General features: G+C 38.0%; 1 protein-coding gene across 2 annotated transcripts in view; it reads left to right on the top strand.

The window, feature by feature from the left end:
• Nucleotides 1–25730, top strand: part of ADPS (alkyldihydroxyacetonephosphate synthase) — a 94199-nt gene extending 68469 nt beyond the window's left edge. For both annotated transcript variants that reach the window (XM_067127383.1, XM_067127381.1), the window contains exons 10-13: nt 1616–1746; nt 10082–10196; nt 15148–15281; nt 25237–25730. In XM_067127383.1, the coding sequence (XP_066983484.1) occupies nt 1616–1746; nt 10082–10196; nt 15148–15281; nt 25237–25416 (560 nt within the window). In that variant the 3' untranslated portion in view covers nt 25417–25730. The remainder of the gene's footprint in view (nt 1–1615; nt 1747–10081; nt 10197–15147; nt 15282–25236) is intronic.
• The last annotated feature ends 313 nt before the right edge of the window (nt 25731–26043 follow it).

Here is a 26043-nt window from a genome sequence, read left to right as displayed (position 1 = left end):
TACTCTTGCCTGAGTCTGGCTGGGAAGAAACAACCAGCCCCGAAGCATATTACAGCGAGGTCCCAGCCACACAAAAGACTAAGTGGGACCTATCTTAGTTAATCAGGAAGTCTTCTGACCAGAGGCTAATACTAATTAGTTGCAGGTTTCATAAGAGCCTCTCTCTGTTGGTTTCCTAAGAAGGCCACTAGTTGAATTCCCTTTTGCTCAGCTTTGATAGGTCAAGGATAATTTTTCATTCAGAGTCCTTCTGAGGGATGCTGAAGACATAAATAGTGACAAATGAGCATTTCTTTGTCCATGGCTCCCTTTGAGAGAGCCTTTTGTACACACTTCTCCAGGGGTCAGAGAGGGTATGGGGAGTGGGTTTCCACCCCAGACCATTGGAAATAATGCTATGTCCCCGGGGGGAAGACTTCACAGCATGTAGTGTTGCAAAAGGCAACCCCCCCACCCCTGGCAAATCCTATCGAGCTTCACTTCTTCCTTTGCCCTTACTGGCATTGTAGGAGGTGCTTTTCCTTTCCCTCAATGAGCACATCTGCATCTTTCTCAAAAGAGATGATGTTACTGTTGTTGTTGCTCCCTCTTCTGACATTGGGGAATACACTAGCGATGACTGGATGTTATATGGTTCCAGAATCTTATGGGTATCTTAAGTTTGGTGAGAATGGGAAGGGGCACCCTGGGCACTACACCATGAAATCTTAGTATAGTACACCCATATAGGGTCCATATAAGGACTTTATAACTGCAGCCAAAACAGTTCTAGAAGACTGAGATAACTTCCAGAAAGTGGACAGAATTAGGACACAGAGGGAGGGGAGCCTTGCTTAGAACTCAGTGGCTGTCCCATCTGAGATTTTGTCCCTAGTGGCACCTACTCCTGGGTAGCCATGTTATAGTCTGAGCTTTAAGACTGTACAATAAGTAAATTCACAGTGTAGAAACTTGTTGTCCCCTTCTTCACTTGTGTTATCATCGTTTTTAATGGTACAGGCAGTCCCCAGTTAACGGCAGGGATTCTGTTCCTGGCTGAGTGCCAGTAATCGAAAATCGTCGTTAACCGGAACATCACAACAATTATGGTAATAAATGGCATTTACGATGCTGTAAGTGCCGATAAACCACTTACTGACACCAATAAACCACTTACTGATGCCAATAAACTGCTTACAGACACCGATAAACTGCTTACCAACGCCAATAAACCGCTCACCGGCGCCAAAATCTGGTTAACGATGTTGTTAGCCATGTGTCGTAAAACCAAAACACTGTTAACCGATGCCACCAGTAAGCGGAGACTGCCTGTATTGGTAAATTATAGTAGTTTTACACTAATTAACTTTTAGCCATTCCTGGGTTTTCAGGTTGTTATAACAAGGTTTGTTTTCATTGAAACTTCCCGTTACATCTTTATTTGTAATCGATGGGTATATTCTACTGTTTGATTTATAAGTGATCTCTGTTGAGATTTTTAGTCATCTGATGTGGGATACGTGTTCATTGCATTTTCTTAAGTTAATCGTTTATTTGTAAGGTGATGAGTCTTATGTTATTTTGTGTGCATTTTTCAAGTTTTTTCACAAATATGTATTTTCTATTTTCCCTGTAGGCTCAGAACAAGAAGTTGCTGCACAAGAAAAACGTTTGTACGACATAGCTTTGAATAATGGTGGTATCCCAGCTGGTGATGCTAATGGGCAGAGAGGGTACATGCTTACATTTGTTATAGCATATATTAGGGTAAGTTTGGTATGTTCTCACACAAATAGGCTTTACATTTATGATAGCATAGATTAGTATACATGTATTCTAAATTTATAGTGTGCCAGCCCTAGGTTTACAGGAGCCTTTTACCATTTGAGGAGCTTACAGTAAGTCTTGCATGGCACACTGTAGATGATACTCAAGGTTCTTTCCAGCAATATTTTGGCCACATGCTGCATTGCTTTCTTCCTTTTACTTTTCTTATGTTCCCTTTAGTTTCTTCCTACCAGGGTTTTCAGACTTCTTTAAGCTTTATCATTCTCTAATTTTCATTTCTCAGGTAAGAACAAATCCTTCAGATTAGCCCAGTGAGAGTCTTGAAATATGACTCTATGGTCATGTTAAACTGTTGTATGTTGGTCTTCTGTTACCAACTCTAGTGAAGTAATCGGTTCATTTGGTAGCTAGTGATTTTTCTTGCTATCTTGCTGTGTGCTCACATTGCTATTGAATAAGTATTCAACATTTATACCAGCTTCAAATTTAGTTTTGTGGAATGAAAACTTAATTTGTCAAGATAAGAGATTTTTAAGACAATAATTTATAAAGGTTTCCAAAGTATTTGTGGCCTGTGAAAATTATGCATTTCTAAGGTGGCTTGTGCAGACAATTCTGATTTGAAAACAGACTCTCTGGGTAAATGTTTCAAGTGATAGTATTGCAGCAAATCGTATCTCAGATGAATTTTTGGACCTGTCAGTATGAATTGCATAATGTGGATCTTGACATCCTGTGTATGTTGTATGAAGGTATTTCATCAGAAATTCCTCCAGGTGTTTGGTTATAAGGACTGTGTTTGGAACTCAGTCAGAGTTTGGTTATGACATCTTCAGTTTCTCCATGGCTGTAGAATAAGACTGTTTTTGGAAGATCAGACCAATGTTCTGCAGGATTTCAGACAAACTCCATAGTGGTTTTTCTTGTATTTCGTATAAAGACTTATTTACAAAAGAATACAATTGGTCTGCACGGGATGATCTCCCATGTCGATCTAATATCTAAGCTGTCACACTTTTACATAGCAAGACTAAGATGCACACACACGAACAAACATATGACCTCGTTCCCAAGAACTTCCCACGGCCACGTGACTTTGCCTCCAGCTCTGAGCAAAAGGAGAACGCTGAGTTTATGCAAACGGATGCTAATGTATGATGACGCACTGTCTTAAAGCACTACACAGGTACTTATTGATGACGTCTGCGTCTGGTTTGACCAAACGGAGATTTCACAATAGCCTTCCTTTCATGATCAGTACAGATATATATGTTGGGAATTATCTTAGATTTACTAAGAAACGTAGTTTCTTTAAATGTGGCATAAATGAAATATGACATTTGCTCGCCACGTAAAACACAATAGGAACGAAATCATCAAAACAGGCATTCACTAGCTAAGCATAAATCCTCAGAAAGCAAAAGAAAATATACGCTTCCAAACATCATTATACTCAAAATGTGAATGAGATATATAGTAATTACTGAAGACAGCAAATACTGAAATATGTTGCATATTTGTGAACACAAGTCTTACTAAAATGTAGCAAAGTGAGAAAAAAAAGGTAAGATATATAACTCAAACATTGATTATACTGACAATACTAATGATTAACATATAAATCATATATAGATAATGCAATCCGGATAAATCAAATAAAATAATGCAATTCAGAAATGATATTGCAATCCTGAAATGATAATGCAATTCTGAAATGATAATGCAATTCAGAAATGATAATGCAATTCGTATACGAAGTAAAAACATTTGTGCACAGATTATATGAATACACTTGCAATGATAGAGATTGAAATCAATGCTTAAAAAATGTATCCAAAGGTAATAACCATATGGTAGGTTTATATAAACAAACAGTTATCCTGATAGATTAATCAGTATGGACAACCAAATTACTAAATGCAAAATGTTGAATGAACAACATGCTACTACACGCAATTGATACATACATATGTAGTATAGGTTATTAAAGAAATAAATGTAGATAAATGATAACACCAGAAATGTTCAGCTCTTCCTCACATACATTACCACCGAAAATAGAACCTTTTCAGTCTTTCTCTGTGTACTCGAGCTTTAATGAAAAAATGGCCAGTAATTCCATTATTGAACCCGGAACATATAATTGCGCCAGTCCAACGTTGACCTTTGAGAAACAGCAGATTTCGCAATGGTCTCCTTCATCTCTCGTGCTTTTTTCCAAAACATTACGCTGACGATTACGCCTACGGCTCCCAGGAACATACCAACGGCAATTAATGTGTAGAGGAGAAGAAAATCATGGTGATCAGAAGAATGGCTCGCAGGAGACAGCAAGTCTAATGATGCAATAGCGTTTTCGATGGGCCTGCTGTAGGGAATTGTTAGACCTTGCAGCCTAGTGTTTCCCCACGATGTGTTGATGAAGATGTTGCGGCCTCTGATGATGGATGTGCTAGCTCGGATGAAGAGTGACGGCGTTGTTGCAGTGCAGCCATCATTAACGACGAACATGTGTCCTGTTGTCCTAGTACCATCTGGGCAAGTGACGATGTATGGTTCTGCAGAGAAGACGAATGACGTGCCATTCACGAGCCTGTGACGAAACTGATTGTCACGATACCGTACTAAACCAGCCAAACAATGTTCACGTGTATGGGGAGAGGTTCTGTTAAGTACCAAGTCCAATTCGCATGAATTCAATGACATAATGTTTAAGAATTCAAACAAATCGATCCTGCACACTACATTATTCATAACATCATGGCAATCATTTAACAGTGCTTGGGCTCGGACTACCGTAAAAGCTTCCTTTTTGGCGGAAACCAATACTAGAGCTGACAGATTATTAATAATAGGTGTCGAGACGTTAGATACATACGTGGGAAAAGGCGAAATTTTATACGCTTTCCACGCGTCTGATGGGTTGAAAGGAATGTCGATTACGATCTTATCAAGGTCAACTTTAACTGTGATCAAGCTGTAATAAAATTCAACTTTATGGAAATCTACTACTGGAACATAGCGCATTTTATCATGAGCATTATTGATAATCTGAGTAAGATCTTTTTAATCGGTAACAAATGAGGAGACAACACGCCTTTAGCAGCAAGTGTTATAGCTTCCACATAATCTTTTGATTTTTCGATAAAGCTTGAAACTCTCGAGTATACATGATTAATTTTAGCGTGATAATACATCAAAGTTGCTAACAAAACTTGAGTGTCATGAATCTGATTGAAACGTCGTGACTGTTCATTTACTTTACTGATTACGCTGTTCAAAGCTTGAATTTGTTTGTTTAGTTCTCCTGCTAATACCTCTTGTTGATGTTCCAGATTTTCGATTTTAACCCCGTGATCGCGAAGTTTTAAACGATTTGAAATCCCTAACCCAAGACCTGCTACGGAACCAACCAAATTTAATGCCGCTAGAACAAGTGGGTTACGCCTTTCTGTAACGTCATGAGGTATTGACCACATTAGCAAATCACGAGCCAAGATTTCAGCTTCGCTTGTTTTATTTCTTAATTCCCAGAAAAGCATATTAATTGTGTCACTGACTTGATTCGGCGACGTTGGATCACTGCTAGCTAAGAATGATTTATGCAAGTCTGCCAGAGATTGATAAAAAGAGTCAATTCTGATTTCAAAGTTATTACTTCATTTTCGCTAGTAAAAATGGCGTTCATATTGACTTCTAAAACTATATTACTGCCAGTTAGAAAGAAATTATTCATTTCCTCTACTATAGAACCATGATGTAAAGTTATTTCAGAACTCTTCCCAGCTACGATAAACATTGAGAGGAATAGTGCATGGTATAATTTGACAAGCTTCATGTTGGAGCCTGTAAAAGAAAATAACTTGTAAATAATGAAACAAAAACATCGCATCATCCAAATGATGTAAAAATTCACACAATAATTAACTTTTTCATAACAAACCATTGTCTTAAGCTCTCACATGAGAGATAGATACTGTTCGAACATCGGTTGAATCGGACTGATTCCGAATTTTAAGTCGGTTACCTATTAAAACTTCTATAACTATGAAAGGACCTTCAAACTTAGGCAACAATTTCCAATTTAGCCCTTTTCTAACATAGACTTGTACATATACTATATCTCCTTCTTGGTAAGGCTTTGTGACCTTAGCTTTTTATCATGTGCATTCTTCATTAACACTTGAGCCTGTAAGAGGTTTTGATAAAGTGTTTGATATCTACTTCGGCTAACATCTATTATATCCTTCAACGGATCTGATAAACTAGATGTCGGGGATAATATGTGAAAAGGTGACCTAGCAGGTATCCCATATACAGCTTCATGGGGAGACATACGGATTGAAGTATGATAATTGTTATTTAGGTACTGGACACCGTGGGTATTGCAATATCCCAGTTTGGGTCCATACCGCCTATGTTTACACGCAGTATGTCTAGCACCTTTCTATTAACCCGTTCTACCAATCCATTAGATTCAGGATGGTATATCATCGTATTGACTTTCTTTATTTGCAGAATTTCGCACAATGAGTTAAGGAAGTGATTATTGAATTCTCCACCTGAGTCAGAGATTATTATATTTGGAATTCCATGTCTGCATATATAGCACTCGTAAAACTTCCTAGCGCACTCAATGGCTGTTTTACTTTTTAGTGGTATTAATTCAGTATACCGTGTAAGGGCGTCAATGATAACCAAGAGGTTTTTATTCCCCGGTCTGTCTCGTAAAAACCTGTCAATAAATCAAGGTGTACCCTTTCAAAAGGTTTGCTAGGCACGGGATAAGTTCCGAGACCTACAGGATTCTTAGTATGGCCCTTGTGACGGAAACATATATCACAGTTTTTAATATATGTCTTAATATCTTTTAACATAGTAGACCAGTAAAATAATGACTTGGCCTTTTGAGAGGTTATTTCGAACCCAGGATGACCATGCAGAGGATGGTTGTGAAGCCATTTCAGAACGATTGGGATTAATGTGATAGGTACAACCACCTGGTCGTTAGTTAACTGTGTTGAACTCCTGGTTCTCCTAGCCACGGATCGGCATAGAATGTTATCCTTAATCAAGAAATATTGATTCGTATATTTCACATATTCCTTATCATCTGGATTCCTATTTAATGCATCTATTATTACTCTTAATTTCTGATCTTTCATTTGTTCTTGTCATTACTGAATCTAGATTCCATTCTATATCTGTAATATTCTCTGTTGCTTGGGCTAACGATTGACCATTTTCGATAGCAATTTTCATAGCTTTATGAAGGAATTGGAATTTCTTCTAGATCAGCGAAAGGTATTGAGTGTGTTGGTACTGGGTTACGAGATAGCGCATCTGCGATTACGTTTGCTTTACCGGGTAAGTATCCAATTTTAGCTCCAAAGTCCTGGATAATCATGTGCCACCGAGTTCTTTTAGGACTATGATTGAAACCTTTAAAAAAAGTCAGTAAGGGGGCTTGTGATCAGTTAGAACCTTGACACTATACCCATAGATTATATATTTAAAATGTACCAACGAATTAGCAATGGCGAGGCATTCCTTATCTATTACTGCATATTTCTTCTCTGACATTTTTAATTTGCGAGAATAAAAAGCAATGGGGAAAAACTTATTGTCATGCCACTGGAGTAACACACCTCCTACTCCTTGATCTGATGCGTCGGTTGCAATAATAAACTCTTTAGTAAAATCGGGAAACTTTAAAATAGGAGCAGAACTGATTTTTTCTTTCAAGGTATCAAAAGCAATTTGATGTTGGGATTCCCATTTGAAAGTTACGTCCTTCCTTATGAGATCAGTTAAAGGAGCTGCTATTACTGAATAATCTCGAATAAACCGACGATAATAACCCGAAACCCCGAGAAATTGCTGTATGGCTTTAACATTAGTAGGAACGGGAAATTTACTAATAGCAGAGATTTTATCATGGACTACTTTAAGACCTTGCCGAGATACCATGAAACCCAAATAGACTAATTCGTCTTTAAAAGACTCACATTTAGAAATTTTTACTTTTAGATGATGTTCTCTTAACCTTTGAAGGACTATTTCTAGTTTACTTAAATGCTCCTCCAAGGTGTTGGAAAATATAACTAAATCATCCATATAAGCATGGAGAATATTCCCTAGTAAATCTCCGAACACTATATTGATCATTCTAGTGAACGTAATAGGAGCACAACGTAGCCCAAATGGCATACGTGAGGAATTCATAGTGACCTCTAGCTGTACTAAAAGCAGTGTACTGGGTACTATCCTTAGCTAAGGGTATCTGGTGAAAGCCTTTAAGTAAGTCCAAGGAAGTAAAAAATTTATTCTGTCCTAATAGAGACAAAATATCATCTGTGCAAGGTACTGGGAAACGACCTTCATACTGTTTTATGAAGGTATTTCATCAGAAATTCCTCCAGGTGTTTGGTTATAAGGACTGTGTTTGGAACTCAGTCAGAGTTTGGTTATGACATCTTCAGTTTCTCCATGGCTGTAGAATAAGACTGTTTTTGGAAGATCAGACCAATGTTCTGCAGGATTTCAGACAAACTCCATAGTGGTTTTTCTTGTATTTCGTATAAAGACTTATTTACAAAAGAATACAATTGGTCTGCACGGGATGATCTCCCATGTCGATCTAATATCTAAGCTGTCACACTTTTACATAGCAAGACTAAGATGCACACACACGAACAAACATATGACCTCGTTCCCAAGAACTTCCCACGGCTACGTGACTTTGCCTCCAGCTCTGAGCAAAAGGAGAACGCTGAGTTTATGCAAACGGATGCTAATGTATGATGACGCACTGTCTTAAAGCACTACACAGGTACTTATTGATGACGTCTGCGTCTGGTTTGACCAAACGGAGATTTCACAATAGCCTTCCTTTCATGATCAGTACAGATATATATGTTGGGAATTATCTTAGATTTACTAAGAAACGTAGTTTCTTTAAATGTGGCATAAATGAAATATGACATGTATTCTTTTGTATGGTGCTTTGTTGTTTATGGGTTTACACATAATTTTTGGATAGATATAAAAATTTTTGCTCAGATGTGAACTTTATGAAGCATAAATGTGGTGGATGAATTTTTATAAAAATTATTATTTGATCAGAAAGTGCCTCAGTTGGTGTCACTTGACTAAATCTCTATTGAAATTTATTTGGTTACAAAGTCACAGGGTAGAGAGAAAAGAAGTTCACCTCTCTCAACTTGTTTTCATATATTTTAGATTTGCAGATTTGAGTCTTTCATTGTGAATTAGGTAAAAGTTTCAGTACTGTCTGATGCTTAGCCAAGTATCTGGGTTCTGTAGTAGAAAAATAGAACAGTTTTTTAGACAGTAACATTAAGATTGATCTTTTGTAGGTGTTAGTTTTATTTATCAGATATAATGCAAACAAAGCAAAATCTTTAGATGTATGCCCAAGGCCTCTACTTCATGTACAGACAGGAACACTCAATGTAGAATAGGAGGGAGATTTGGAAGTGTGACTACAGAATAAGATTTGTGATGGGAGTTGTAGAAGGAAAATCATATTACAAATGAAGGTGCGAAGAGGTATGGTGTCAAATGTTTGGAAAACAGGTTGAGATACCAAAGATTGAGGTTTTTTGTACCTGTAATTAGAGGGGATGAGGAACAGTAAGTCAGAAAAGTTGCAGGATGAAGACCATAGGGAGGTTTAGGAAGCCGTGGGAAAGGGAATTGATGAAGGTAGGCCAAGTGGGAATTCAGTCAGAAAGTGTATGAAAAGAGAGTGAAGAAAAGTCATGTCTGACTCCATAAAGAGATAGTCGGACATGAAATTGTTAGTGTTAATGATGTGAATAAACTACTGTTTATGACTAACTGACTGGGCATAAGGTACTGAATGAAGTTGGCATACTGTATTCTGATGTGTCAGATGTATTTGTAACAAAAACATCATATTTCATAAAAAGGTAAATTATACAAATTGTACAGGTATGCCTCCCTATGAATAGTACCAATAAAGTCACTATATGAATTGCAACAAATTTTATAGATTTTTTATTAATAAATATAAATCCTTGATGATGATAGTTTTTATGTTTATTTTTGTTTGAGGTAGATTGTTTATATGTGGAATCTTTTCCTATTGTAAGATTATTCTCCACTTATATTAATGTGGTGTTAACTAGATCACTGAATTTTTTATGTAATTGAATATGAATTGAATATAGTACCATTATTGACAAAAAATGTTTTGGAATTGATAGAAATATGTTCCATTGAATGCTAAGTTAAAGTTGCATAATTAATTTGTTCTTATTTTCTTCAGGACCTAGGTTTTGACTATGGTATTGTCGCAGAGTCTTTTGAAACCTCTGTGCCATGGGATCGTGTACAAACCCTCTGCCATAATGTTAAGCATCGCATCAAAATGGAGTGTAAAGGTGAGTGTAATGCCAATAATAAGTTATTATTGTAAATTTTTTACCTGAAAATATTGGTATTTCATTGTGGGAGCCTTCATAGAATTTTGAGTGAAAGTTTGCAGTAGCTTGTTCAGCCTTTATAATACAACGTTTTCTCCTATTTACTTGCATTATGCAGTTCCATATTAAATTGGGTCTCATTGTTAAAACCCAGGAAATTTAGCACATAGATCCCTCAGAGTTCTTTTGATTTCCTAGACTAAGATAGTAGAAAATCAATATAAGATTTATTCACACCATCTATACCATGTTTTATATTTGCAGTACTTTATGTTAGTTACACTTGAAAATTTTTGGTAAAGTTCAACCTAGTCCCCCTGCCAACCAGAAAGGTAATTTTTTAAGGTATGAGATGAATTTCCTTCAATATAAATCTTTGCTTTTATGTAGTTGTTCATTTGTCTGTGCAGAAATCTCAGACACCTCATAGCAGAAAAGCAACAAGAGTCATTTTTTCAGTACCTTGATGTGGCACATGCACCCCTGATGCCACAATCCACAGGAGCAAACTGGATCATATATTATGTAGCATGAACTAACTTCAGAGAATTGAGGGGCTGGGCAGTGGGCACTTCTTGTAAAAATAATAGGATTGTATAAGAGATTATATTTGTTACACAACAAACTCATTGCTAATAAATAGCTTGAATAACTACTGGAATGTGGATGAAAGTCTGCCAGTGATCTTCATCCTGCTACATTCTGACGTACTGCTCCGTATCACCTCTCCTTGCACATACAACCAACCTTTGTCTTAGGTAATCAGCTTTTTTTTTCCAGCCATTTTACGCTGTACCTCTTTGCAGAGATCATGTAGTACCCCTAAAACTCCCGAGGACTAACAAGTGGTCATGAGGACTGGAGCCTCATTAGTAAAGTATTGGGTTATTAACAGTAACTTCCTCCATTGGTGATATGAACTGCCAAATACTGAAGCAGTAGGATGACACTTAGTCCATTCAGCTAGAGGGGGCACAAAAGCAGCAGAACCAGAAATTCAACTGCGTGGAGTCGTGGCAGCTATGCTCCTCTATGGTTTCACTCCTTCCCCACCACACCAGCATGGGGTAGATGCATTTAAATATCCACATAAGTGTATTCAGACTGCCAACCAGTGTAGCAGTAGGTCAACACTTAGTTCATCATCACGAAGGGCATAAAAGGAGAGAGCCCAGATGTGCAAGTTCATCATCACTAAGGGCATAAAAGGAGAGAATCCAAATGTGCAGCGCCATGTGTATGGAATTATAGCATGTACCAGTGCACCCCTAACTGTAGTTTTACCTCTCCCCACCCCACTAGCAATGATTGGACACATTTTATCCTCTTCCCAAATGGGCCCAAGGTGATGTACACATTATAAGCAGGCATTTATTGCCTGAAAAAAAGTGCCAATGATAACCTCCTTCCATGGGATCTGAACTGCAGACCAATGAAGTAGTGAGTTGATGATTAGTTCCTTCAGTTAAAGAGGAGATGATTGTATTAATGTAACACTCTGAGTTCCAGCAAGCAGTTTGGGCTTATACTTGAGCCACTCTAATGATGTTGGTGCCTTCCCTTTATGGTAGGGTAGGGAGTGAATATTTGAGAGTCAGCTGGGTTCATTTGAAAGTTAATAAGCACAAAACATTTAGCCAGTAATTTCAAGAAGGAGGAGATGGCAGTCAGAGTTGAACACAATACTGTTGCCTAGGAATTTTGTTTTTGGTCTCCTGTTTTACCTTAGGGGCCGTTTCCTATGGAAGAGAACCATCAGTTTCCAGCGTGTCCCTCCAAACTGGACATTCAGGCAATAGCAAGAGACATTACTACAGGGCTGGAACACATGGCAAGCAGTCTACCTATTCCCTCCATTGCCCCAGATTTTTGGAGGTGAGTAGGCTGATAACTGCCTGCCCACTACTTAGGCAGTTCTAAATTGGCCTAAGCGTCATTGATTCATTCTGCTAAAGCAACAGGTGAGGATAATAATTTCATTGCCATTCATTGTTCTATCTCTTAAGAGGGAAAGTCGTCTGCACATTTTTCTTACTCAGCTATGACCTTCATGTGTGGATTTTCTAATTCTAGTTTGAAGTGAAAATTGTGTATGTAACACTGCTAAATACCTTGTGCAGAAACTGCCAACTTCATCTCCACAGAGAGAGCCAAGTTGAAATTGTGATTCAAACGCTTCTAACATTTTTATGGTCCACCTGTTTGAGGACACACACCTTGCTACCGGATTGATAACTTACAAGGCTGCACCATCAGAACCCTTGCTTTATGGGTTTGACATAAGCTCCATACTTAGCTCTACCCTCTGGTCCTTTACACTGTAAAGACTGTTCCTATAAGGGGTCACATTCCCCCATCCTTGACTAAGGTTGTTCGGCTCTTGGTGTCCCCTGCATATGCTTCAGAAGGCAGGTTTTCTTGACCAACATGGTTTCAGGAGTCAGGATCAGCAAACTCTGCTCACTTAGATGGATAGCATTTCATAATCCACACCACCAGCAGTCTTTTGCTCATGTTCCTTGGACCATCATTCTTTGCCAAGAATGAGCATCCATTGAAGAGGGCATCTCTTATTCTTATGTAAGAAGTCAGTATGACTAGTAAAATATTATGCCGGGTCAGATCACTTCAAGTATTAAGATGTCACTGCTACCGTCTCAGATTTTTTAAAATCCCATTGCTAATTGTCAGGGCGGAGCGGTTATCCTGTATCCCGCCCCGACATACTTAGGTAAGTCACCCCCCATGTATATGTTCTTTCCCATCCTTCATTACTAATCCCAAGTGGGATTTGTAAATAAAGGGTTGGTAATCACTCATGTGACTCTATAGTGGACTGGTTTTTGTCTGGTTTACTGGGATTCTTTAATCAGAGAGCTAGTCCATTTTTTCACCGGTTAATTTCTTTATGCATGTATTCTCTTTTGAGGATCAAGAGCAACTATGCTATCAAAAAATGGGTTTTTACGGAAGAAAAATATGTTTTTGGTAACCACTGTGAGTGCTCAAGCCCCCTCACTTTCCTTGGGGAAAAGGCACAGGAATCTGAGGTGGATGTTTCTTTTACAGATGTGGCGAGTAGTGGTGAATATGGTCGACTCATGCACTGTTGCCACATCTATATTATAAATTTGAAGCTGAAGGCTTGGGAATGAGCCCTCCAGCCTTGAGGTCATTTGTACTCTGTTACTCTATCAGCAGGCACTGTTCTTGCCAAGAGAGAATTCTTTGACATTAGTTGGTCTGTCTTTTGGAGCCCTTGAGGACCACAGCAGCTATCAAAAATAGGTTTTTCTTGTTTCAAAACCTGTTTTATTGAAAAGGAGAGGAAGGGTACCTGACTTTGATGACAAAAATAAAATAAAGGACAAAAATAATTAATTTCCTCTCAAAATTTGACCAAGCATACAGCTTAAGTACACTAAGTTGTATACACACCTAACTAAGCTTGAATAACCTAAGCAAGGTGACATAATGCAAGCAACTAAATGTAATTTACTGTTAAAGGAACAAAAAACTAATCTCTTTGAAACTTATAAGGAAATTCTTCACCAAAAAAGCAGTGAATAAACTGGCTGACAAAAGATACCACCAGCTAAACATGTGAAATTGTGGCAGTTTAAAGGAAAATGTTGTATTAGAAGTTGATCAAGTGACCAAAGCTGGAGAAAAACCTACTCACACTAAAAATGGAAATCCAGGGAAAATACAACCCCCAAACTTTAAGGAAAGGAATTGATTATACAGATGATGCAAAGGAGTTATGAATTTGATGAATATCAGAATGAAGAAATTTAGAATAAAGTTCTGATGAGTGAGACTGCAGGTGTTGATGGTATATTAAACATGCAGAGAGCAGTGCATTTTAACCAAAATAAGTATTCAGTGACCCAGCTGCACACTCAGACAAGCAGAAAACAAAAAGGGTTTGTGGAGGGTCTTGAGAATACTACTACTAAAGGTTTAGGTAAGTGTGGGCAAAGGGAAACTGCTGTACCAATAAAAAGTGGTTCACCATCAGACTGGCCATCCCTAAAACACCCTTATCTTTCTGTTATGGTAAATAATATTTACAGGTGGCTGGTACCTTAGCTGACCTTTTATAGTTTTGAAAAGGGCCTTGGTTTTCTGTAGTGCTTGCCAGTCTCAAAGGATGCACTAGAGACATAAGTGTTGCACACAAGTAGTGATGTTTTCTTGGCAGAGAGCCAACAAGAACTTGATAGATAGAATAAAGCAGCATGATTCAGGAAAGACCTGCATGTGACTGTATAATCTTTTCTCCTTATGCAGCAAAGTGAAGTCAGCCAGGCTGAAGATTGTGCCACAATTGATAAGGATGAAAACAAAGTTGTCCAGATTGAAGAATATGGCTAACTAATGGAATTTATAGAAAAGCAACAAAGTTTAAGTGCTTCAGATATCTTGCCACACTAATATGCGATTCTTTACAGAGTGTTTTTCACCGACAGATCTGTATGCGTCACTGTAATGTGATGTCAGATAGCATCCATTCCTGTCTATTTTACCATGTAAAGTTTAGATAGGTAATGTTATACATCCCAGTTTGCTTGAATCCATTTACTGTTTCCTAATGAAATTTGATATACTGTAGATCTGTTATCACAAAGTACAAATTTGCAAAAAAAAAATTTTGAAAACAGTTTCATCATAAACAAACCATTGTTTATAGAGATTGATAGTTTAGGCTGTAATTATAAGAGAAACTGAGAATGATGGTTACATTATATTGATTCAATAAGTGACAATGTTGAATTATAAGTTTGAACTTATTTAAGTCTTGAAGATGTTTTTGTTATAGCAGCACTGATTTCTGTAAAATCATTTTATGATGTGTAAGAATTATTTTACAAGTTTCATATATTCTTATGCCATCACTTATTTTCAGAAAGGGGCATTAAACACACATTTGTGACCTGCAGAGTAACACAGACTTATGATGCAGGTGCTTGTGTTTATTTCTACTTTGCATTTAACTATCGTGGACTGTCAGACCCTGTACATGTTTATGAAACAATTGAGGTAAGTTAACGTTATTAAGGTAAATCTTTTTGATGGATTTTGTTGTTGACAGTAATTGTAAGTTGGAAACAACCCTTGGAAATATAAACTGGGAAATTATAGGTACCTTTTAAAAGGAAAAGCAGAATGAATTATTTCATGTTAGACATTTTTTGGGTAGTTTGCCTAGAATGGGACATTCATTAACTTCTAAGTATCTATTAAGTAATATGTCCGTTTTGGTTGCTTGAGCTAATATGTTCCATACAATTAAGACAAACTCCAGTAATGGTTTTCTGTTGTGAATGTGTAATTCATAGAATAATGTACAGTTCCCTTACTTTACTTACCATTAGCCCATTTTATGCCTCATATGGCCCTCACACTTCTGTTTTATGTTCAAAGAAAGAGAGAGAACTGACCAGATCCCTAGGTTCTCCAGTAGCACATGTGATTATTCTTTGTGCATCCATGTGTGTGTCAACTGGCATTCCTACATTTAAATAATTTGTTGGTGCTTTTGTGAACCTTTTAGAGATTTTGTTTATCCTTTGCATATTTTATCATGTTATTGTGATTTTTAGTGTGCATAAGAATGAAGAATGGAGCAAGAGCTGAGAAATTATATTCTTTAGTATGTTTAGAGTTTTAATAGGCAAGATATTGAGTTTGCGGAATTGTCGTCAGTATTGAAGGGTTCAGTAAGTAAGTATAGCTTAGTTTTACCAGACCACTGAGCTGATTAACAGCTCTCCTAGGGCTGGCCCGAAGGATTACACTTATTTTACGTGGCTAAGAACCAGTTGGTTACTTAGCAACGGGACCTACAGCTTATTGTGGAATCCGAACCACATTATACCGAGAAATGAATTTCTATCACCAGAAATAAATTCCTCTAACTCTTCATCAGCCGGCGGCGGGAATCGAACTCCGGCCCATCGAATGACGGTCTGAAGCTCAACCAACTCGGCCAACAAAGGGCTTGAAGGGTTCAGTAATATGGTTTGCTTTCTTTGGTTGGCTCTTCACTGAATCTAAAGTTTTCAAAAAGCTGGAGTGAGTGGCACAATTTAGAGGATTTCAGCAAAACTTCAGAGGCCAAGGGATTTTTCATCAAATGTTTCCAACCATCTCCAGTTTATACTGATCTACCCTGACTCTTTACTGGGCATTTGGAACTCATTCTACAGTTGGTGCTGTAGATGGGTATTGATTTGATGAATACTTATTTCTCACCCATAGCTCATTTCTTAGGGAAGTTATTTTTCTCATCCAGAAGACTGTAGGTCTACACCTCTCATGCCTCGAATGACTTGATCTTTTATTCCTCAGTAGAATGCACCGAGACAGCATGAAAGACAGTTTGGAAGGCTGCTTTTCATTCTCGAGCTGCTCATTAGTGGTAATCGGTGGTAATCAGTGTTGGTGCCTGTTGTTTTTGTCACAGTTATCACTTCAACAACCTGTGTGTGGAGAGGCAAGGAAGACAAAGTATCAGAGGCCAATAAGAAGTGCTTTAAGTCTAAATTTATGGATTGACTAACTAGGTTGGCTGTATGTTTGCCTTCCTGTGTAAAGGCTTTATTGTCATCTAATGTTTTGCAAATATTTATCAAAGCACACACTACCTCTCTTCTATGACCTACTTGGCTACTCCTATATGTAGTTTGAGATTCTTCCCAGTCCATGACATGATCATTTTCCCAAAAGTGTTTAATAATGGTGCTGTTTTGAGCAAAGTCCATGGCAACTTTTTTATCCTCTTGCAACCCTACATCCCAACTTGTCTCCCCAAAATAAATAAATTGTAAAGCTTGCATTTTGTTGCAAATACTCCTATATCCTTCACAATGCTGCACTCATTGAATATCCAGAAATATGTAAAGAATACTTTAACACTACCTGTGTTATTAATGAACTGAGGTGTTGTTTTCAACCTCTCATGATATGAAAGTCTGATGTATCTCTCACTTTGATCACTGTTTATCTGCAGGATTATAGAACTTTTTCTAACTTTAGACAGCAGCTCAGTTCATTAATAACACAGGTAGTATTAACATAGCTTTTACCTATGGAGATTCAATCAGATCCAAAATCCTTAAGAAGAATAGTTGCAGCATTGTTAATGAGATAATAAGAAGATGTAAGAATGCATGCTATAAGATGCAAGCTTTGCAGTTTATTTTGTTTTGGAGAAACAGGCAGAGGGAGGGATGTAAGATTACAAGAGCATAAAAAAGAAGTGTGAGGGACTTCACTCAAAAGAGTACCATTGCTGAACTTAGTTGGTAGAATGATCATGCCAAGGATTGAGAGGGGGCTAAAACAATATAAAGGAGTAGTAATGCAGGTTATAGAGTGTTAGAGGTGCTTTAATAAATATTAGCCAAGCATTAGATGGCAATAAAGCCTTTATGCAGGAAAACAAACATACAGACAAGCTGGTCTGTCATTCCATAAATTTAGATTTCAAGCACTTTCTATTGGCCTCTAATGCTGCATCTTCCTCTCCTCTGCACAGGTTGTTGAAGTGGCAGTTGTCATAGAAACAACAGGCACCGATGATGATCATTTGCCACCTACGAATCACCTTGACCAAGTGGTGATCAAGGTGATTCACCACCAATGAGCAGCTTATGAATGAAAAGCAGCAATTAAGATCACAACATCTGGCACACAGATGTGAGGAATAGCCATTACATGACCATCATTTCATAGTAAAATCTGAAGGGTTATCTGATGTTTTCCCAGGCTATTACAAAATTAAGTAATTTTTTATCTCATTAAGAAATTCATATATTTTTATCTAGTTGGTTAAAGAGGACTGTCATGCGAAAATCAAAAGTCCATATGTTTAATCATTTTTTTACTTGTTTCAAATTACAGTTGCTGTTCATATACATAATTGTGGATTTTCACTTATTTCCAACTACACTGTAGTGCTGCATTATAGATAATTCATCAGGGTACATGGAGAACCAAGGAGTTCAATGGAGGTTCTAGATTACTGTCTTCAAGATGCACCAAGCAAAGGATCAAGAATTCTGTAATGCTTGGGCTCAGACAGGTATTGAGGCCTTACACATGTATGATGATGGCAAAGCAACACAGATTATTGGTTACATGAAGAACCAAGAGTTCAGTGGAGGTTTTAGACTACTGTCTTCAAGATTCACCAAGCAAAGAATCAAGAATTCTGTAACACTTTTGCTCAGACCGGTATTAAGGCCTTATACTTGTATGATAATGGCAAAGCAACACAAATTATTGGTTACATGAAGAACCAAGTTCAGTGGAGATTCTAGACCACTGTCTTCAAGATGCACCAAAGCAAAGAATCAAGAATTCTGTAACGTTGTGGCTCAGGTAATGAGGCCTTACACGAGTATGATTATAGAGGGATGAATGAATTTGTTTGTATTTAGCATTTCCCAACCAACACCTTTCACACTGCATTCAAATTGCCTTACGCAACACCCACGGATGCTCACTAGCAGGTCCTCTACAACAGTTTGTAGGGGAGAATCGAGTGTGGGAATGTCTGTTTGGGGGGTTGAGTAATTTGGAAACAAATGGGTTGATTGACGGAGTACCTGCAAGCATGAATGAGTTACGTGAAAAGGTGATGAATGAAATGCCGGAAGGAGGAGTGCGCGAGGAAGGAAGGGAATTAGATGAGGAGGAAAAGTTAGTGAAAGTGTTGTTGGTAGTGGCTGAAATATTTAAAATTACAGTACGATTATTCTTTGGATGGAATAGGCTGGTGGAGTATAAAGGAGGGGTGAATGAAAATGGTACGAATGTAATTTTAAATGTTCAATGTGGAAAAGATAATTGTAGCTGGCTGGTTAAGAAAGGTGATTGTGAGGAAAATGAGGGAATAAGGGGTACGGTTGAGAATATCTTTGAAGATGAATGCGATGAGGATGGTTGTGAGGAAGCTAAGAAGGTGAATGTAGCCGTGAGAGCGTGTATGCATGAAGCGAAAGGTAAATTAGTAACGAATGTAGTAGTGAATCAGAGTGAATATTGTAGTTTGGTAGATACGGGAGCACAAGTGTCGTTAGTGAGTAGTACAGTAGTGAGTGAATTGGAAAGGTGCGATTGGGATATAAAAAGAAAATCAACGAGTGTAAGGATACATGGTTTGGGACAAGGGAGTGTGTTAATATGGGAGGAGGTACAATTAAAAATTCAGTTAGGGGGATTTGAAATAATACATAATTTTGTAGTCATGGATGAGAATGATATGCCTACCTGTTTTTTATTAGGAATTGATTTTATGAGAATGCATGATATAAGTGTGGATGTCGGGAGGGGAATTTTAGGAAAGGGCGGCAGGGAAATAACGAAGGTTAAAGGAGGGGATGTGTCTAAAACTAGTTTTGTAGGTATGGTAGATATTGCAAGGAGTGAAAATGATTTGTTGAGTGAAGAGAAAATTAAGCAGATGCAAAATCAGTGCATGAGAATAAGTATGTTAAGAGAGTGTGTGTTAGAGGGTGTAAGAGTAGGAAGTTGGCTGTGTGAGTTAGAAGTGTATAAGCGAAGGGCTAAGAGATTTGTTGTATGTAAAGGTATAGTTTATTTTTTGCATCAGGAAGGAATATGGGATGGGGAAGTGTATGTGCCAGTGTTTTCGGAAGACACAGCCGTGGGTATGTGTTTATTAGTGCATGATAAGTTTGGGCATCTGGGGAAAAATAAATTATGGGAATGTATGAGAGAGAGATTGTATGTGCCTGGATTGAATAAAATTTGTGCGGATGTAGCGATTACGTGTGCGGACTGTCAGAAGGGTAAGTATCAAAGTGTGCATGCGAATCCACCTGTGTTGCGATTGCAGATGAAAGAGTTATTTGAGATGGTTGTGATTGATTGTGTGTCGTTGCCTGTGACTGCTAGGGGACATGTGGAAATGGTTGTAATGGTAGATCATTTGAGTAAGTTTGCATATGCAGTAGCGATTCGGAACAAAAAGAGTGAGACTGTAGCGAGAATGGTGGGTCAAGTGATGTTGCCAATGTGTGTGTGCAAGCCGACGCGAATGTTGAGTGACAATGGGCCTGAATTTGTTGGATGGGAGTTTGAGCAAATGTTGCGTGATTGGCGCATAGAGCATGTGTACTCTACGCCGTATATGCCCAGTGCGAATGGATTGGCGGAGCGAACGGTGAGAACGTTGACGGAGATATTACGTATGATGAGTGAATGTGATAATGATTGGGATGTAAATGTTGGGCGAGCGTTGTGGGTATACAACGCCACCGTGCATAAGGGTATTGGTATGTCTCCGTGTAAATATGTATTAAATTTTGAAAAGATAGTGAGACCGAGATTGGGTATATCTGAGAATGATAGGGAGGTATGGAAGAAGGCACATGAGAGGTTCGAAAGTTACAAGGTGGGCGAGAAAGTGTTGAAAGAAGTAATCAAGAAAGGGCGGTTGAATGTAAATAAAGTGCGTGAAAAATTTGAGGGTCCGTATGAAGTGTTGGAAGTTGGTCCCAGTGGGCTTAGTTATGTTGTAGGGGAAGTATGTGTAGATGGTAGTGAGAGAGAAATACGAGCGCATCATAACCAATTGCGTAGATGGAAGGATGTACCGGAATATGTAAGAGAGAATGGGGTGTATAAATGGTTGAAATCGAATGTGGGTGAACCAAGTATGCATGAGAGCTTGTGTATGGAGGATCAGCAATTTGTTTTGATAGAGTATGGTAGAAAACGTAAGAAAGGGAAGAACATAAGTGAACGGAATGATCGTAAGTTGTGTGATAGGGGTGTGAGTGCCAAAGTGAAAATGAGTGATAAAGCGTGTAATACAGATGAATGGGATGGTATGAATAGGACGTATAGCATATGCGGGTTTGATATAACTGAGTTGACTGAACGTGTAGGGGTGAGTGAATGGTTGGAGGTGAGCGAAAGTGTAAGAGTAAGAGAGCGTAGCAGTAATATGCGAGTGATTGAAAGCATGAATGAATCGTTGCAAGAATTCGAAAGGTCAATGAGCGAATGGGATGGGTTAGTTGAAGAATTGGGGGAGGTATTTGGGAACGAGTTAGAGGGTATAGATGAGATTGTAGATGAAATTGAGAGTGGTAGTAGTGAAGAAGATAGCGTGAATCTGAGAGAGAATGGAGGAGAAAATGTGAATCTGAATGTTGCTGGAAGAGAAAGTGATTCTGAGAGAATGATTGCGTTCCCGCGAACGCGATCTAGAGGACCTGCAAGTGAGCATCCGTGGGTGTTGTGTAAGGCAATTTGAATGCAGTGTGAAAGGTGTTGGTTGGGAAATGCTAAAAAGGGGGGAGAATTATAGAGGGATGAATGAATTTGTTTGTATTTAGCATTTCCCAACGTTTTGTGTGTGTGTGAGAGAGAGAGAGAGAGAGAGAGAGAGAGCAAGTGTAATTGTCGTTGTGAGTGGTTCGGTTGTTGGAGTCGTTTACGCCGCTGTCTGTCTGTGAAAATGTTAGGTAGATTTCGGTTTTGGGAGAGTCTTGGGGAGTTGAGGTCCAGCCTTGAAAGTGGATGGGCAGTTCGAAATTAATTTTGGTCTGGGTTTTTGTACCAACATTGATGGTGCATGTGTCTCTTCTTTTTTGTTCATTGTTGGTGGAGGGTCTGTTTGCAGTTTTGTTTTGTGGTTTTGCGTGCTGTGATTGGCGACCGTGGACCTTTGGTCCGTCTCCAGCAACCGAAGATCAGGGTGAGTGTTGTGTATTGTTTTGTTTGTGGGTTTGAAGTCCGCCACATGATGATGGCAAAGAAACAAATTCTTGGTTACATGAAGAACCAAGGAGTTCAGTGGAGGTTCTAGACTATTATCTTTAAGATGCACCAAGCAAAGGATCAAGAATTCTGTAACGTTTTGGCTTAGACAGGTATTGAGGCCTTACACAAGTATGATGATGGCAAAGTAACACAAATTATTGGTTACATGAAGAACCAAGGAGTTCAACGGAGATTCTAGACTACTGTCTTCAAGATGCACCAAGCAAAGGATCAAGAATTCTGTAATATTTTGGCTTAGACAGGTATTGAGGCCTTACACAAGTATGATGATGGCAAAGCAACACAAATTGGTTACATGAAGAACCAAGGAGTTCAGAGGAGGTTTTAAACTACTGTCTCCAAGATGCACCAAGCAAAGAATCAAGAATTCTGTAACACTTTGGCTCAGGCATGTATTGAGGCCTTACACATGTATGATGATGGCAAAGCAACACAAATTATTGGTTACATGAAGAACCAAGGAGTTCAGTGGAGGTTCTAGACTACTGTCTTTAAGATGCACCAAGCAAAGGATCAAGAATTCTGTAATGTTTTGGCTTAGACAGATATTGAGGCCTTAACGAGTATGATGATGGCAAAGCAATACAAATTATTGGTTACATGAAGAACCAAGGAGTTCAGAGGAGGTTTTAAACTACTGTCTCCAAGATGCACCAAGCAAAGAATCAAGAATTCTGTAACACTTTGGCTCAGACATGCATTGAGGCCTTACACATGTATGATGATGGCAAAGAAACACAAGTTATTGGTTACATGAAGAACCAAAGAGTTCAGTGGAGGTTCTAGACTATTGTCTTTTAAGATGCATCAAGCAAAGGATCAAGAATTCTGTAACATTTTGGCTTAGACAGGTATTCAGGCCTTACACAAGTATGATGATGGCAAAGCAACACAAATTATTGGTTACATGAAGAACCAAGGAGTTCAGAGGAGGTTTTAAACTACTGTCTTCAAGATGCACCAAGCAAAGGATCAAGAATTCTGTAACACTTTGGCTCAGACAGGTATTGAGACCTTACATGAGTATGACGATGGCAAACCAACACAAAGTATTGGTTACGTTAAGAACCAAGGAGTTCATTGGAGGTTACAGAGTACCATTTTCAAGATGCATCAAGCAAAGAATCAAGAGTTCTGTAAAACTTTGGCTCAGAAGACAGGGATTGAGGCCTTACATGATTATGATGATGGCAAAGCAGCACAAATTTTTGGCTACATGAAGAACCAAGGAGTTCAGTGGAGATTCTAGACTACTTTTTCCAAGGTGTAACAAGCAAAGAATTGAGAATTCTGTAATGCTTTGGCTCAGATAGGTATTTATAAAGCAGCACAAATTATAGTGTTTAGCTATAAGATTAGATCTCTTGTGGATTCTGTATTTTTTTACTTTCCTTCAAGTGAACATGTTTTATGATTTGCATGCAAAGATGCCAGATATACTGTATATTAGCAGGCTTTCTCAGGGGTATGTCACATGTTGATCAGCCTGTTCTTCAGATTTTGTGGGACAGATGGTTCCATATTCAGGTGTGCTTTGGACTCTTTAAAATAATTTCCTTTGGTACCTAACCATCCTTGTATCTATTATGGCATAGACTTTGCTGGATCATTTGCCTTGACATCATTCTCTATGGTAAATTCTTCAACTCCAAACTTTGTTTTAAAAAAATATTTCCCAAGGACAGAACAACTTCCACAAGATTCTTCAGTTGTGGGATCAAATCACCTTTTAATCCACTTACTAGTCATATTACTTGAAGGTGAAGACCAGTCATCTTAATCCAGATAAGTGGTTGTCTTCCATGGCATATCAGTTTCAAACATTCAAAGTTAGTACTCATTAATTTAACTAAAAAATTTTTGAGTCTTAAATTCACATATGTCTAGTTAAATTTAAAGAAATGAGGAAAAATTTACAATGGGGAATAAGTTTATAGGATTACTTAAAGTTACAAGAGGAGGAGATTGGAAAAGGCCAGACACAAAATGTCTCCTTGCAGGATCTTGTATAGGCTAGGTTGGGATGGTCTGAACCATTCAGTTGTTTTATCACATGCTGAATACATCAGTAGTGATAAGTAGTATAGAGTGAAAATAATGTCGTAGGAGTGCTAGGAGACCGATGAAGAAAATTAATAAAGGAAAATTCTTAGAATAAGAAAAATGAGGAAGGTAAATGTGAACTCTAAAAAATGTAAATTATAAAAAAATGTGATGACATGAATTTCTTGAACTTGATTTGAAGGGGGAAGAAGATGGGCCATTAACTGTCTTGGACAGTTGCTGGGAAAAGGGGGACACTAACAACATGTCAGTATGAGATTAATACTGGGCCCTTCCACCTATCTTCAGCGCCATCTCACTTCCCTCAACTGCCAAGTTTTATACTGGAAGGTACAGTATAAGGAGATATCTGATACAAAGGCAGCCTCCAAACACCACATAGCCTTAGTTTATGCTTGTCCAAGCCCAGGGCCGAGCATGGAGAAGGAGTTATAAGCATACTAGATGCAGTGAAGATGTATAGCTACTGGGGTGAGTTCTAAAAAATTTTTTAAGGTTTTGTTTTTTGAAAAGTTCAGATTGACCACACATTCATGTATGAGATGTGGGCCACATGGCCATGAAAACAAAGGTGGGAGGCAAAGTTACGATAATAGTGAAATGGGAGGCAAAGTTACAATAATAGTGAAATGTGGATCTAAGAATTGTGATAAAAGAAATGAATAAAGAAATGGGCCAAAAAGTGCTGTCCTCTTTGACTTTCGTGATCCCCAGGTGTACCAAATGCCAGTACAGTTCTCACAGCTTGCATCATTCCCTAAAAGAATCTGAAGCAGAAAGTGAACATAGTAGCTTTTAGTACAAGTTTTAAACTTCTTGCAGTACCAAGGTTTATCATTTGAGTACAACTTCCTGTATGACCTTAAGAGGTCAGGTAGCTTTTGGGTAGATTCTGTGAGTATCATTTGATCTCTGTGTGAGATTTATGCTAATTTTAAGTACTGTACAGTAATGGGTTTGTATAAAAAAATTGATATATCTGTCATAAAATTATTTTTCTGGTAAGATTAGTAAATAACATTAATACTTGAGAAATCTTTTGAGCTATAATGCTGAGTTTCTCATTCTAGTGTAAGTTTGGAGTTAGAAAACAGAATTAAATTCATTTCAGGGCAATGCTCGTAATGAGATCTTGGCTTGTGGAGGAAGCATCTCGCATCATCATGGCGTTGGGAAAATCCGACGTCAGTTTATGAACCAAACTTACTCGGAACCTAGTCTTGGAGCTTTAAAGGCTATTAAGAAATATTTTGATCCTGATAACGTTTTTGCCAATGGAAACTTATTATAAAGTAACTTGTTAAAATAAGTAATATTGTCTGTTGGCATGACTGATTTTGTGTAGTTACTCATCTTGGGTTTACTTTTGTGTATTCATAAATATTTGTTGTGATTATGCTTTTCTTTAATGATCTCACATGCTGTATATTTTTTTTATTCCTAATTGCTCTCTTTGAGATGTACAATGTAATTGTACATCTGTTTGGGTGAGGTGAATTTGAAACAAGAGTGAAACCATGTTGTTCATCTTTGATAATAAGTTACTTCATATACAGTTTAACATCAGTTATTATTGCCACTATATATTAAAATGTAAAACCATAAGTCCCAATTATTGCAAAGGTCCAATTTAAAAGTTTTCTATGCACATGGGGTGAGATTTTAACCATGAATTCATATGGCCAGTGCTGTATCAACAGAATGTTTGTTCTTTATGGAACAGAGGTGGATTGTGAAGTACATATCACGCTGAAGGCATAAATACTTCACAAACACTGTCTTTTAGTTGAAGGATTTTCATCATCATATTCCTTTGATAGAACTGTGGTTAGCCTTGGTTATGTCCCTTAAAGTTGTGGATATATACCCACACATAAAAAGGTAAAAGTTGTTTGAAGTGATTTGTATTTGTTTGATT

The sequence above is a fragment of the Macrobrachium rosenbergii genome, chromosome 25 (assembly GCF_040412425.1).
Source record: "Macrobrachium rosenbergii isolate ZJJX-2024 chromosome 25, ASM4041242v1, whole genome shotgun sequence".
NCBI classification, from domain to species: domain Eukaryota; kingdom Metazoa; phylum Arthropoda; class Malacostraca; order Decapoda; family Palaemonidae; genus Macrobrachium; species Macrobrachium rosenbergii.
This window is presented reverse-complemented; position numbering and strand designations above follow the sequence as displayed.